This window comes from Halichoerus grypus, chromosome 9, assembly GCF_964656455.1.
Source record: "Halichoerus grypus chromosome 9, mHalGry1.hap1.1, whole genome shotgun sequence".
Lineage (NCBI taxonomy): Eukaryota > Metazoa > Chordata > Mammalia > Carnivora > Phocidae > Halichoerus > Halichoerus grypus.
This window is the reverse complement of record NC_135720.1, coordinates 57,444,033-57,457,018: the sequence shown is the minus strand read 5'-3', so window position 1 is coordinate 57,457,018 and position 12,986 is coordinate 57,444,033. Positions and strand designations below refer to the sequence as shown.

The 12,986-nt window shown below is 34.8% G+C and overlaps 1 protein-coding gene across 1 annotated transcript; it reads left to right on the top strand.

Moving 5' to 3' along the window:
* The first annotated feature begins 10,285 nt into the window (after positions 1–10,285).
* LOC118523507 (ribosome biogenesis protein NSA2 homolog) lies at positions 10,286–11,326 on the top strand. The gene is given in 2 exon segments (XM_036073103.2): positions 10,286–10,736; positions 10,738–11,326. Coding segments are annotated over 2 exon segments (783 nt in total). The 5' UTR covers positions 10,286–10,340; the 3' UTR covers positions 11,125–11,326.
* Positions 11,327–12,986: the final 1,660 nt, after the last annotated feature.

Genomic DNA, 12,986 nt, shown 5'->3' with positions numbered 1-12,986 from the left:
ACCCTACATTGACATATGATAATCAGCCAAAGCCCATCGTTTATCTTAAGGCTCATTCTTGATGCTGTATATTCTATAGGTTTGGATAAAAGTATGATGATATATATCCATCATTATAATATTATGCAGGGTATTTTCACGGCCTTAAAAGTTTTCTGTGTTCTGCCTATTCATTTCTCCTCCTCTCCCTGTGGCAACCATTCATCTTTTTATTGTCTCCATAGTTTTGCCTTTTCTAGAATGTCATATAGCTAGAATCAGACAGTTTGTAGCCTTTTCAGGTTGAACACTTTCATGTAGAAATATGAACTTAAGATTCTCAGCACCAAAATTTTAAAGTCCTCTTAGAGACTTGCCCCCTGCTAAACCTCTTTTTTCAGTCTTCTACTTCTATGGAATTATTCTCTTCCTTCCTTACAGATTTGAGTTCCTGCTGTCTCACTGAAATCCAACTTTTTTGCTACTCTGTGCTTGGATATAAACATGACTGCAAAAAGTAAAGAAAAATATTGATTTTCCTAACTTTAAAATTATGATTACTAACCTCAGTGGATTTTTTTTTTAATTTATTTTAAAAAATGAAATCTTGCCATTTACAACAACATGGATGGAACTAGAGGGTATTATGCTGAGCGAAATAAGTCAATCAGAGAAAGACATGTATCATATGATCTCACTGATATGAAGAATTCTTAATCTCAGGAAACAAACTGGGCGTTGCTGGAGTGGTGGGGGTTGGAGGGATGGGGTGGCTGGGTGATAGACATTGGGGAGGGTATGTGCTATGGTGAGCTCAGTGGGGCTTTAAAAGATGTCTTCCCATTGTTCCTAGATCCACTCATTTTAAACCCTGCTTTAGGAGACCGTGTACTGTATCAACAGAGACCCTTGCCCCTTTTAACTTCTGCTTGGATTTGGCCCAGGAGGCAACTGCAGGGAAAAGAAGAGCGTGTCATTGATACTTCCAAGGCAGTATACTCTGAAGAACCCATTTCTCTCTTTGGTTAAGCGACTGGTTTTAGTAACTTTTTCTGTCTCTTTCAGACTTGAGGTGAATGCTTGACAAATACTAGCCCTGACCTATTGCACTAATACCTACACCTTTGAAAATAACCTTGTTGAGTGTTAATTCTCTTTGAATTATCCTACAGTGATTGTGCCATCTGTAACAGAAAAAAAATCCTGAATGTTGTTTGACAATGATACTTTTCTCCCATTCTCATACAATTAGTTTCTACCTTTTCCAATCTTCTCAAATGATCTGGAAATTTTTTTCCATCCTCACTCCCACTTCATGACCTTATTTCCTACTTCTCTGAAAAAAAAACAAAGAAGAAATCTCAATAGAGAGTTTATCATCTCCTGCTTTCATGTACATCTACCCAATATACCTGAATCCATACATTTATTCTCTATGGTGTTGATACTTCTATCATGGCTGATTTGCATTAATCAATATGATGCCACTGAGGCTGGGACCATCTGTTCTCACAGCTATGCTAGCCTGCTCTGGCACAGCTCTGTTTGGGCAGGGATTTGATCTGTTTGTTTGTTGCTTAATTAATATTAATTAATTAATATTTTCTGAATGGGATAAAATAGCAATCACTATATGTATTCAGTTGATAAATAACTTCTGAATATGGCTAAGTAAACATGATTTTGTGTAGGAATTTAGTATGTAATTTAATTTAAACATATCTGATTAGCTATTGTTTTAAAAACATGCATGCTTTAAAATTTTCAACTTTTTTTGAATCAGAAAGAAACTTCACTTTTCAAAGTTCAGTTATTTGTATTGCCAACTTGGAATGTGTCTAAGAAAATGAAATATTTTCTTTCTCTATTTTAGCATATGAATTTCTATACCTTACAGAGTAAATAGTAATAGTAAGAGACAGAGAATATGTTGACAATTGATTCATACCAAGAATATACATGTCATTGAATTAAAATGGGGACTGTGTTCTGTGAAATGTGATTAATTGTATTTATTCCCAGGTTCAGAGCAGAAGCTGAGGCAGAGTAGAATAATGCAAAGTAGAATATTTAAATAGCAGGACAGGAAAACACTCAGTTGGCCTGACAGTATTTTCATACAAACATTTATTTACTTATTTGAAATATTGCCTATTTCTTAAGAACCTTGCTGATAATTTTCTTTCAAGGCCAAGTGGAGTGATAAGCATGGGCAGAGGAAATCCATGAAGGTAGAAAATCCCTGAATTCTATATTAAGGTATTTTCCTCACACTTTATGAACTCTATAGATTATAAACTCTTCTTTAAAGTACACTTTACAGTCCTTCTAGTAGTAAAGATAACCTTCAAGCCAAAAATCAGAGTATACTATAAGCTGAGGTAAATTTCCTTCATCTGCTTATTTAAACTTAAGCTTATTTTTCGGTATATTTGAATGTATGGAACAGAATAATACATATTTAGTAAAAAAAAAAAGCATGGAACAAAAATAGATCAATTATAAATCTATCAAACTCTTCTCAGGGTACTAACAATACTTTGGTAGTTGTGCTTGTGGGTAAAAAATAAGTTACATTACTGATTTCTACCTGGTGCAATGTGCAGTTCATATGGGTTTATTGCAGGGAATATAGACTCCTCTTCCAAAAAGCAGATAAAGCTTTACTGATTTCTAGGTAGCAGTTTATATCATATTTCCTCATTTTAAAAGATACATAGGTGCTTCTGGTAGTAGGTTGAATAATACCCCTGTCCCAGACTTGTCCACATCCTACTCCTCAGAACATATTACCATATGTGTGATAAGGGAGATATGAATGTCTGATTAGGTTAAGGATTTTGATATGGGGAGATTATTTTGGATAATTTGGGTGTGTCCAATGTAGTGAGAAGGATCCTTATAAAAGGAAGGCAGGAAGTCACATAGAGGAGAAGGTGAGGTAACCGAAGAAGCAGATATCAGAGTGATGTGATCACAAGCCAAGGAAAGCCAGAAGCTTCAAGAAACTGGATGAGGCAAGAAACAGATTCTTTCCTGGAGCATTTAGAAGCAAAGAACTCTGCCAAACTCTTGATTTCAGCTATGTAATGTTCTTTTTGAATTTCAAACCTCCAGAACTATTAAGATAATGCATTTGTGTTATTTTAAACCACTAAATTTGTAGTAATATGTACAGCAACAACAGAAAACTAACACACTTCTTTTTTTTTAAGTGATAAATTTATTTTTTTATATAAATGTTTTAAGTGAGCTAAGGTGAAAATCTGTAAGTGCAGCTATTCTATGTATAATATATATATATATGCTGAAAATATATATTATATATATGTTGAAATATATGTATGATGAAAGCATTTATAATCTCTTTGGAACGTTACGAGTAAGAAAAACTTTGAAATTTTTTAAAGTTTACTTCCTTGAATGATAAAAGTATTTCATAAAACAGCGGACTTTATTGAGATAGAACATATATAGCTTTATTTAAAATCCAGTATATACAATTTATTTTTAATGGGCTTAATAAGCATTTTCATTGAAACATACAACTATTTTGATTTGTCATCTCATAGATTAGAATTATATAGATATACTAAATCTTAATAAATAAAGTCAAATAGTTTGTTTACAAATATTTCAATTTTGTCTAAATCCTTTCTTTTTTTTAACTATAAGCGTACCTGAACTGGAAAAGAAGAGAAACATAGAAAAAGACTGTAATAGAAATTATATGAAGATGGTGAATTTCTTAATGATAAAATATATCAATGTTATCATATATTAGCAAATATTAAAACTTAAAAATAAGATATGGGAAAAATCTTACAATATTGAATTCCAACATTGCTAAAATTATATAGCAATTCTTTCTACTAAGGTTGGTTATGCATTTTATCTTTTGAACAATAACTTCTAGCTAATAAGTATTTTTAAAAGAATAGATTATGAACCTTTGTCTATTGGTAATTGCCATAGTGAACAGTTATTAATTTAATAATACAAAAATTTTTTAAAAGGATTTTATTACTTCAAATATATTAATGTGGATCCTACTGAGAAAGCCAAAAATTTTCCTTTACAAGTTATTTTTTTAGAGAAACCAAAAGGAAGTTGTTTGAGTAATCTGTGGAGAATCCTGTGTGAAGCTCAAGGTAATTAAATTAAAAGCAAGTGTTTTAAGATTAGGTGAAAAAATGAATTTGTTTAAGGAAGAAGAAACAATAAATGACTAATAATTACATGAAAAAATAGCTAACAGCCTTATTAATAATGACAAAAATATAATTACAATATTTTAAGATCAAAATGTGTTGCTTATCAAACTGGGAAATTATTTTTAACATGATAACGAGCAGATTTATTATAAATTTATGAGAGTGACACATTTCCATCTGACAGTACAGGAGGGAGTTCAGACTGGTACAAACTTTCTCGAGGGTAAATTGGCAATACTTTGTGTCCCCAGTTCCTGGCAGACATTTACTTTGATATTTACTAAAAATTAACATGCAACAATACTGCCATCTTACTAGGGCAAGGAAATTCTGGGAAGATTCTTTTTTTTTTTTTAATATTTAATTTATTTATTTGAGAGAGAGAATGAGATAGAGAGAGAGAGCATGAGAGGGGGGAGGGTCAGAGGGAGGAGCAGACTCCCTGCTGAGCAGGGAGCCCGATCCGGGACTCGATCCCGGGACTCCAGGATCATGACCTGAGCCGAAGGCAGTCGCTTAACCAACTGAGCCACCCAGGCGCCCCCTGGGAAGATTCTTTTAGCCAAATAAAACTATATTCAGTTTCTATGAAGAGTGTATGAACAGTTCAATAGTGATCTTTCTCAACTACTGTATGAGATTATTTGTAAAGATGATGGTTGAGTGACAAGCAGATTTGTTCTTTATTGTAACCAAAGGACCAACAAAAAAGGAGGTAAGAATGGTCACAGTATTTGTAAAGAAACAAAGGTAATGGAGAGTGTGATGCCTTTAATAATAATCATAAATATCCCATTGGCATTACCATGGGGTATATTAAAATTATTTGTTTTCCACTAACATGAAAGACAAACCAGGTCTTTTACGTAGCTGGATTTCCTGTACCACCTGCCATGCTGTGTATACCACAGGTCCTTTGAGGTGTTCTCTCTCCTCCATGTTGGAGTAAGTCATTAATATTTGTGAGAGAAAAAGATGAAAAATTTGTGGAGGGAAGAAGTATTAGAAGAACATTTTTTATTTATTAAAATATAGAACCGGAAGATCTAAATTTTATGAAATATTTTAAACTCTTAAGATATAGAGTGTTAGAAAAGCACCAGTCATTTCAGTAGTCTTACTTTTATTTGAGAGCTATATCTTTATTTTTTTAGTTTAAGAATTTAGCATGTTCTTTCATTTTCTGCAGAATCTATGTGGGTAAGATTTAGGGGACTCAGACATTGCATATAAATGAAAGGGTGATGGAAACACAGCAATCTCAGAAAACTGTCTAAACGCCTTATGTCAATTGCATGAACATGTTGCAATTAATACTAGCACTACCTGAAACAGAACAGACCAAAAAACCTGGCTCTCAAGTAAACTAGAAGCCCAGGTTCTGTGTGTGTGTGTGTGCGCGTGTGTGTGCAAACAATTTCCTCCTACCTTACCCAGATCACCAGTATCAGTCATCTTTCTTATTTAGCTTTAACATTGACTTCCTATTGCTGTATAACAAATGATCACAAACCTAATGGCTTATACAAATTTGCTATTTCACAGTTTCCTATCCGGGCATGGGTTCACTGGGTCCTCTGTTGAGTGTCTCACAAGGCTGAAATTAAGTTGTTTGGATATCCTTCCTTTCTAAAGTTTGGATTTTTTTCCTTTTTTTTTTTCTTTTTTAAGATTTTATTTATTTATTTGAGAGAGAAATTGAGAGAGAGAGAGTACAAGCAGGGGAGCAGCAGAGGGAGAGGGAGAAGCAGACTCCCCACTGAGCAGGGAGCCTGACGCAGGGCTCGATCCCAGGACCCTGGGATCATGACCTGAGCTGAAAGCAGCCACTTAACCTACTGAGCCACCCAGGCACCCTAAGGTCGGATTCTTTTTCAAGCTCACATGGTTGTTGGTAGAATTCATCTCCCTGAAGCCATAGGCGGGTTAGATGCCTCCATTCTCTTGATGGCTGTCACCCAGGTCCTTGCCACATGGTTCCCTCCAATCTTATGACCTCATGGGCTCACTTGATTAGATCAGGCACAACCAGATAATCTCCCTTTTGATTAACTCCAAATTAATTGATAAGTAACCTAATTATGAGAGTGATAGCTTATCATATTCACAGGCTCTGCCTGCACCCATGTGGTGGGATTATACAGGATGTGCACGCTGGGGGTGCATGTGTGTGGGGGGAGTATCTTGAGACTATTTGAGCACCTGCACTCACTCTCTTTCTCTCTCTCTCTCTTTTTTTCTCAATAATTCAATCATTTAGCGGTAAGTTGGAGATATTCCACTTTATCTCTGAAAGGCAATATTTTCTAAAGCTGATCTAGTTTTTAAAAATTATTCTTTCTCTAATTAGGCACAAATAATATTTTTGAACATTCATCATTAACTGGATTTTTTTTTTTTTTTTGTTACTGTGAGGAAGTTGAGTAAAAATGCTTCTTCCACAGACAACTGTATTAATTTTTAAAAATCTGTATCTTAAAATCCTTCCTTGGGTCTTGTTACTGTTCCCCAGATGGCTTGGAGTGAAGATGCAGCTCCTTTTCTGCACCTGTGAGGGATTGCTGTTATCCCTACATTTGTTTTTATCCCTAAATTTTTACCACCAAGTCCTGATAAACATGTCGTTCTGCAAACTGGAATCTCTTCTCCTAGCCATTGTGCTGCACTTACAGTCCTGCCTGTCCAGGATGGACACATAGTCAATTTTAAGAGCTAATGATAAATTATTTCCCTAAGTGTCTGCAACAGTATACACTTGTACTATCAGTATATTAGTTATTCCGGCTCCGCAGTCCCAACGGCACATTTTACATTTTGCAAATCTGTTAACTATAAAATATTTTTTCATTGCAGTTTTAATACGCATTTCCTGATGTTGAGCATCATTCCTTATATTTATTATTCATCTGTGTTTTCTTTTGAATAAAATGTCTTTTCATATGGTTTCTTCAGTTTTATACTAGATTGATTCTTTTTATGTTGCCGATTTGCAAAAATTTGTATATATTCTCCACACTAATACTTTTCTGTTATAGATGCTGAAATATTACCTCTTGGTTGGGGGCTTGCTTTTTCACTTAACTTTATAGTGTTTTAAGACAACAGAATTTTATAATTTTATTATAATTTAATTTATTAATTTTTCCATGACATTTTGCCTATCTTATTTATAAAATAATCAAAACAAGTATATTTTCTTTCCTCAGAATCATGAATATATTTCCTACAATGTTTGAAGCATTTTAAACATTTGCAATTCACATTTCAGCTCAAAATTTATTTGGAATTATAAGTACTTGTAAAATAATTTATAATTTTCCTTTTTGCTCTTTTTAATTAGGAAAACACCTTGATTAGGAAAGTGTTATAGTACTTTTTAAAAAAATGTTTTGAGTATAGTTGACACACAAGGCTACATTAGTTCCAGGTGTGCAACATAGTGATTCCAAGACTCTATATGTTATGCCGTGCTCACAAGTGTAGCTACCGTCTGTCACCATGTGACCCTATTACAATACTATTGACTGTATTCCCTATATATTTTATAGCCTTTTATTCCCATGACTTATTCATTCCATAACTGGAAGCCTGTATCTCCCCCTCCCCTTCACCCATTTTGCCCATCCCCCACCCATCTCCCCTCTAGTAACCATCAGTTTGTTCTCTCTATTTACAGGTATGATTTTGCTTTTTGTTTGTTTATTTGTTTTGTTTTTTTATATAAGTGAAATCATGTGGTATTTATCATTTTCTGTCTCACTTATTTCACTTAGCATATTACCCTCTAGGTCCATCCATGTTGTCCCAAATGGCAAGATCTTATTCATTTTTAAGGCTGAGTAATATTCATATGTATGTATACTACATCTTCTATATCCATTCGTCTATCAGTGGACACTTGGGCTGCTTCTGTAGCTTGGCTATTGTAAATAATGCTGCAATAAACACAAGGGTGCATATATCTTTTTGAGTTAGTGTTTCTTTTGATACCCTTCTTTGCTACTGATCGTAAATACGGCCTTGTTATGTAAGTATCAAGTTTCCATATATGTCTGAATTTATCTCTGACTTCCCTATTCGTTTCTCTTGATCTATGTGATAACCCATATGCCACTGAGAAGCCACCGCTTGCTCACAACATCAGACTGCCAGCTACAGAGACCGCTGTAAGTGCCCGATATGGCACTATTCACTGAGGACACCAGTCAGAAGGGAACTAGCTATTGGATTATGCTGCAGTCTTTCTACACAATCTTCTCTTCTCACTCTCACTTTTCACAGGTGCCAGACCTGTATGACAATTTGAAAACTCCTCCTAACCACTTATTCTCCTAAGCCTTTTATATTTCACAGGTGTTTTCTCAAATAAAACCCTTGCTGAATCTAATCTAGTCTTGACGTTGTTAGCTTCTCAGATGTCATGAACTGAAACTTAATGTTCCTTCTGAGAGAATTTGCTTATATTTCTCCCAAGTATCTGAAATCACTACCGTTGGACAATATTTTTAGACTAAATTCCCAGCTTGGATTATTTTGAACCATAAATTTTAGGTAATGGAAACAATCTCAGTTCTAATTACTTCCTTTTCATCTAAGAAGCAAGAGCTGTAGAAGCAAGTTTCCATACTGTCTCCCTTTCAGATAATATTTTTTTTTTTCTTCTTCACCCTTCCACAGAGGATTTGCATTTAGGCAGTTTTCATTCTGACTTTTCACCTTGTATAAGATCGTGTCTCTGTCCTTTGTCACTTCAATTAATCAACTAAAAAATTCTGAATCAAATTCTGCTTCTGGTCAATATGGGATAATGTGACCATATTGTATGTTTTGATACATATGAAAATTCAAGGAAATGAGAACTAAACTATAGTGGCAGATGTCATATTAGTAGTTGCCTGGAATGTGGGGAGGGATGTAAGGAAGAGACTACAAAAGGGTCACAGGGAAACTTTTGGGGAGATAGATAAATCCATTTTCTTAAATGTGGTGAGTTTTTTGTGACGTATACATTTTTCGAAAGTTATCAGATCATACACTTTAAATATGCACAGTTTATTGAATGTCAGTTATAACTCAGTAAAACTATTTAAGAAAAACTGGGTCTAGCTCCTGAGGGAATTAATTTCTTGCCTTACAGTCTTTAAATTAAAAATATGTTTAAAAATATTTAGCCATGGGACACCTGGGTGGCACAATCAGTTAAGCGACCGACTCTTGGTTTGGCTCAGGTTGTGATCTCATGGGTCATGGGATTGAGCCCTGCCTTGGGCTCTGCACACTCAGCTGAGTGCTGGGAGGCTGCCCCACCCCAAACATGAGTGTGCGTAGGCACATGCTTTCTCTCACTCTCTCTCTAAAATAAATAAATAAATCTTAAAAAGTATTTAGCCATTATTTTAATTGCTTTTTAATGATGATATTTTTTTTTAGGATTCCCGGTCTGTCATACAGCCAGAAATGGAAGCCTCTTCCTAGATTTTTTTCCACACAATCTCAGCCATGAGCTACTGAAGAAATACTGCTTTCTAAAACCAAAATATAAAAACACAATTATATCTGTGAAAGCTCCCTAGTTTTGTTCCATAACAAAAAAAGTTTTGCTATAATTTTGAAATCTTTGTTATTATGTTTTTTTAAATCACAACTCACCAACTAAACTTTCCACCCTTTTGGAAACTGTCTCTATACCAGAAATTCCCCCTACAAATGTATCCTATTCATTAGAAAAATACTAAACAGGGGGAAAATATGGCAAAAGCCTTTGGTAACTCCACCAAATATTACTCTGAGTTGACATTGAATCATCAGTTTAATTCCAACTTGTCAACACACTATTGACCTATTCTGTATAGAAATTTACTTATCAATGTCATTATTTTGATGTACAAATTTATTAATTCTTTAAAAAACTGAGGGGATTCAATTACTACTTAAATAACTTCTAGTATGCCCTAAATGCATCTATTTAATAATAAGTTCTAGAATTTTGGAAATTTTAGATGCTGAGCCAGTTTTCCAAATTCATAAATATTTTCTTCCTCCACTATTCTATATATGTTTTGTTCAAGATAAGATAAACACTTATCGGAAAATTGAGAGCTTCTTGGCTCCCAGGCAGCTGCACCCGATGGCTCTGCGGCCGTCACCATGCCACAAAATGAATATATTGAGTTACACCGGAAGCGATATGGCTATCGTTTGGATTACCATGAGAAAAAAAGAAAGAAAGAAGGTCGAGAGGCTCATGAACGTTCAAAGAAGGCAAAAAAGATGATTGGTCTGAAAGCTAAGCTCTACCATAAACAGCGCCATGCTGAGAAAATACAAATGAAAAAGACTATCAAGATGCATGAAAAGAGAAACACCAAACAAAAGAATGATGAAAAGACTCCACAAGGAGCAGTACCTGCGTATCTACTGGACAGAGAGGGACAGTCCCGAGCCAAAGTACTTTCCAATATGATTAAACAAAAACGGAAAGAGAAAGCGGGAAAATGGGAAGTTCCTTTACCCAAAGTTCGTGCCCAGGGAGAAACAGAAGTAATTAAAAGTTATTAGAACAGGAAAGAGAAAGAAGAAAGCATGGAAGAGGATGGTCACTAAAGTCTGCTTTGTTGGAGACGGCTTTACTCGAAAACCACCTAAATATGAAAGATTCATTAGACCAATGGGCTTACGTTTCAAAAAGGCCCATGTAACACATCCTGAATTGAAAGCCACCTTTTGCCTGCCAATACTTGGTGTAAAAAAGAATCCTTCATCCCCACTATATACAACTTTGGGTGTTATTACCAAAGGCACTGTAATTGAGGTGAACGTGAGTGAGCTGGGCCTTGTGACACAAGGAGGCAAAGTTATTTGGGGCAAATATGCCCAGGTTACCAACAACCCTGAAAATGATGGATGCATAAATGCAGTCCTGCTGGTTTGACAGCAGTTTCAGAGAAGTAACTCCTTATAATTACTTGAGATTACACACCGATCAGGAAGACCACCATTACTGTGGTGGTTCTGAATACTACCAAACAGCCTTACGTATCTGCAGTCATCAAGAGAAGTATTTATTCTGTTGTGAAAAACATTAAAATAGACATTTATTAAAAAAAAAAAAAAAAAAAAGATAAACACTTATCATCTTAAGGTTCTTTGCCTAGAACAAAATTAACCAAATCCACCATGTGTTCCCTTGGGGTTAACTCATTGCCCCAGGTTTCAATTTCACAACTTCTTGAAAACTATCCAGTAGCATTTAATGGCAGTCACTTGTCATTTGAAAAACACTGTTCTATCTTACTGCCAAACTCTTAGTCCCTTCTGTGCACTGAATATGATATGAGATTTTGAATTTAAAATTAATATTTGGGGGCACCTGGCTCAGTCAGTAGATCATGCAACTCTGGATCTCAGTGTAGTGAGTTCAAGCCCTACATTGGGCATGAAACCCAGTTAAATAAATAAATAAATAAATAAATAAATAAATAAATAAAATTAATTTTTGTTTCTCTCAAGTTTGGTTTGATAAGTTTTTTTTTTTTTTTTAATTTACCTTATAGAACGTATCAGGCCTACATATTTGACTATTTCTTTTTATTCCAATTGATACTTTGATGTGAAAACTTGATCAGGGGCGCCTAGGTAGCTCAGTCTGTTAAGCGTCCGTCTCCGGCATAAGTCATGATCCCAGGGTCCTGAGATCAAGTCCCGCATCGGGCTCCCTGCTTAGTGTGGAGTCTACGTCTCCCTCTCCCTCTGCTCTGCCCCCTCTGCTCCAGCTCTGTCTCTCATTTTCTCTCTCTCTCAAATAAATAAATAAAATCTTAAAAAAAAAAAACCTGATCAATTTTCAGCTTGCTATATAGAGATAAGAATTTTCATCTTAAATGATTGAGAGTGGGTGATAGTTTATTTTATGTGTCCACTTGTTCAGTCTTTGGGGTGCCCAGAGAGGTGGTCAAACTCTTCTGAGTGTTTCTGCTAAGGTGCTTCTGGAGGGAATTAGCATTCTAATTGGTAGAGGAAAGCATATTATTCTCCATAATGTGAGTGGGCCTCATCTAATCAGTTGAAGGTCTGAATTGAACAAAAAAGCCCTCCCCTCACCCAAGTAAGAGAGAATTCTCCAGCAGACTGTATTCAGAGATCTGCAACATTGGCTTTTCCTACTAATGGCCTTCCAACTGGAACAGTTCCTCCTGGGTCTCCAGCCTGTCCAGCCCACCTGGCAGATTGGACTTGCCAGCCTCCACAAGTGTGTGAGCCAATTTCTTATTTTATATATATACATATACAAGATATATAATAAGGATATACATATTATATATATTATAAATATATAAATACATATTTTATAAAATTTATTATATAAACCCATATTATAATAAATTATATATATATATGTATATACCTTATTTTGGTTCTGTTTTGTTGGAGAACACTGATTAATACAAGGGGATATTACCAAAATATGGACACAGATACAGAAAATACTGCAAGCTCTTCATCACTTGGGATAATTCATTTTATCATGTATCTAATTTAAATTCCTGAGTAGAATTTTTATTTGCAATGGATTTGTCCAGGCTTTCCTCTTTATTATGTCTTTCTTCTCTAGATTGAGAATATGGGCTTTAATGATTTAAAAACCTTTATTCATACTAAGATTCACATTCCATGAGTTATAAGTTATGGAATTTGAGTTACAGCATTTTTATGCTTCTTGTCTGAAGAGATTTATTGAATAAAATAAACCATCTAGAAAATAACATACAGCATCTTTTGTTATTTTATAAAAAC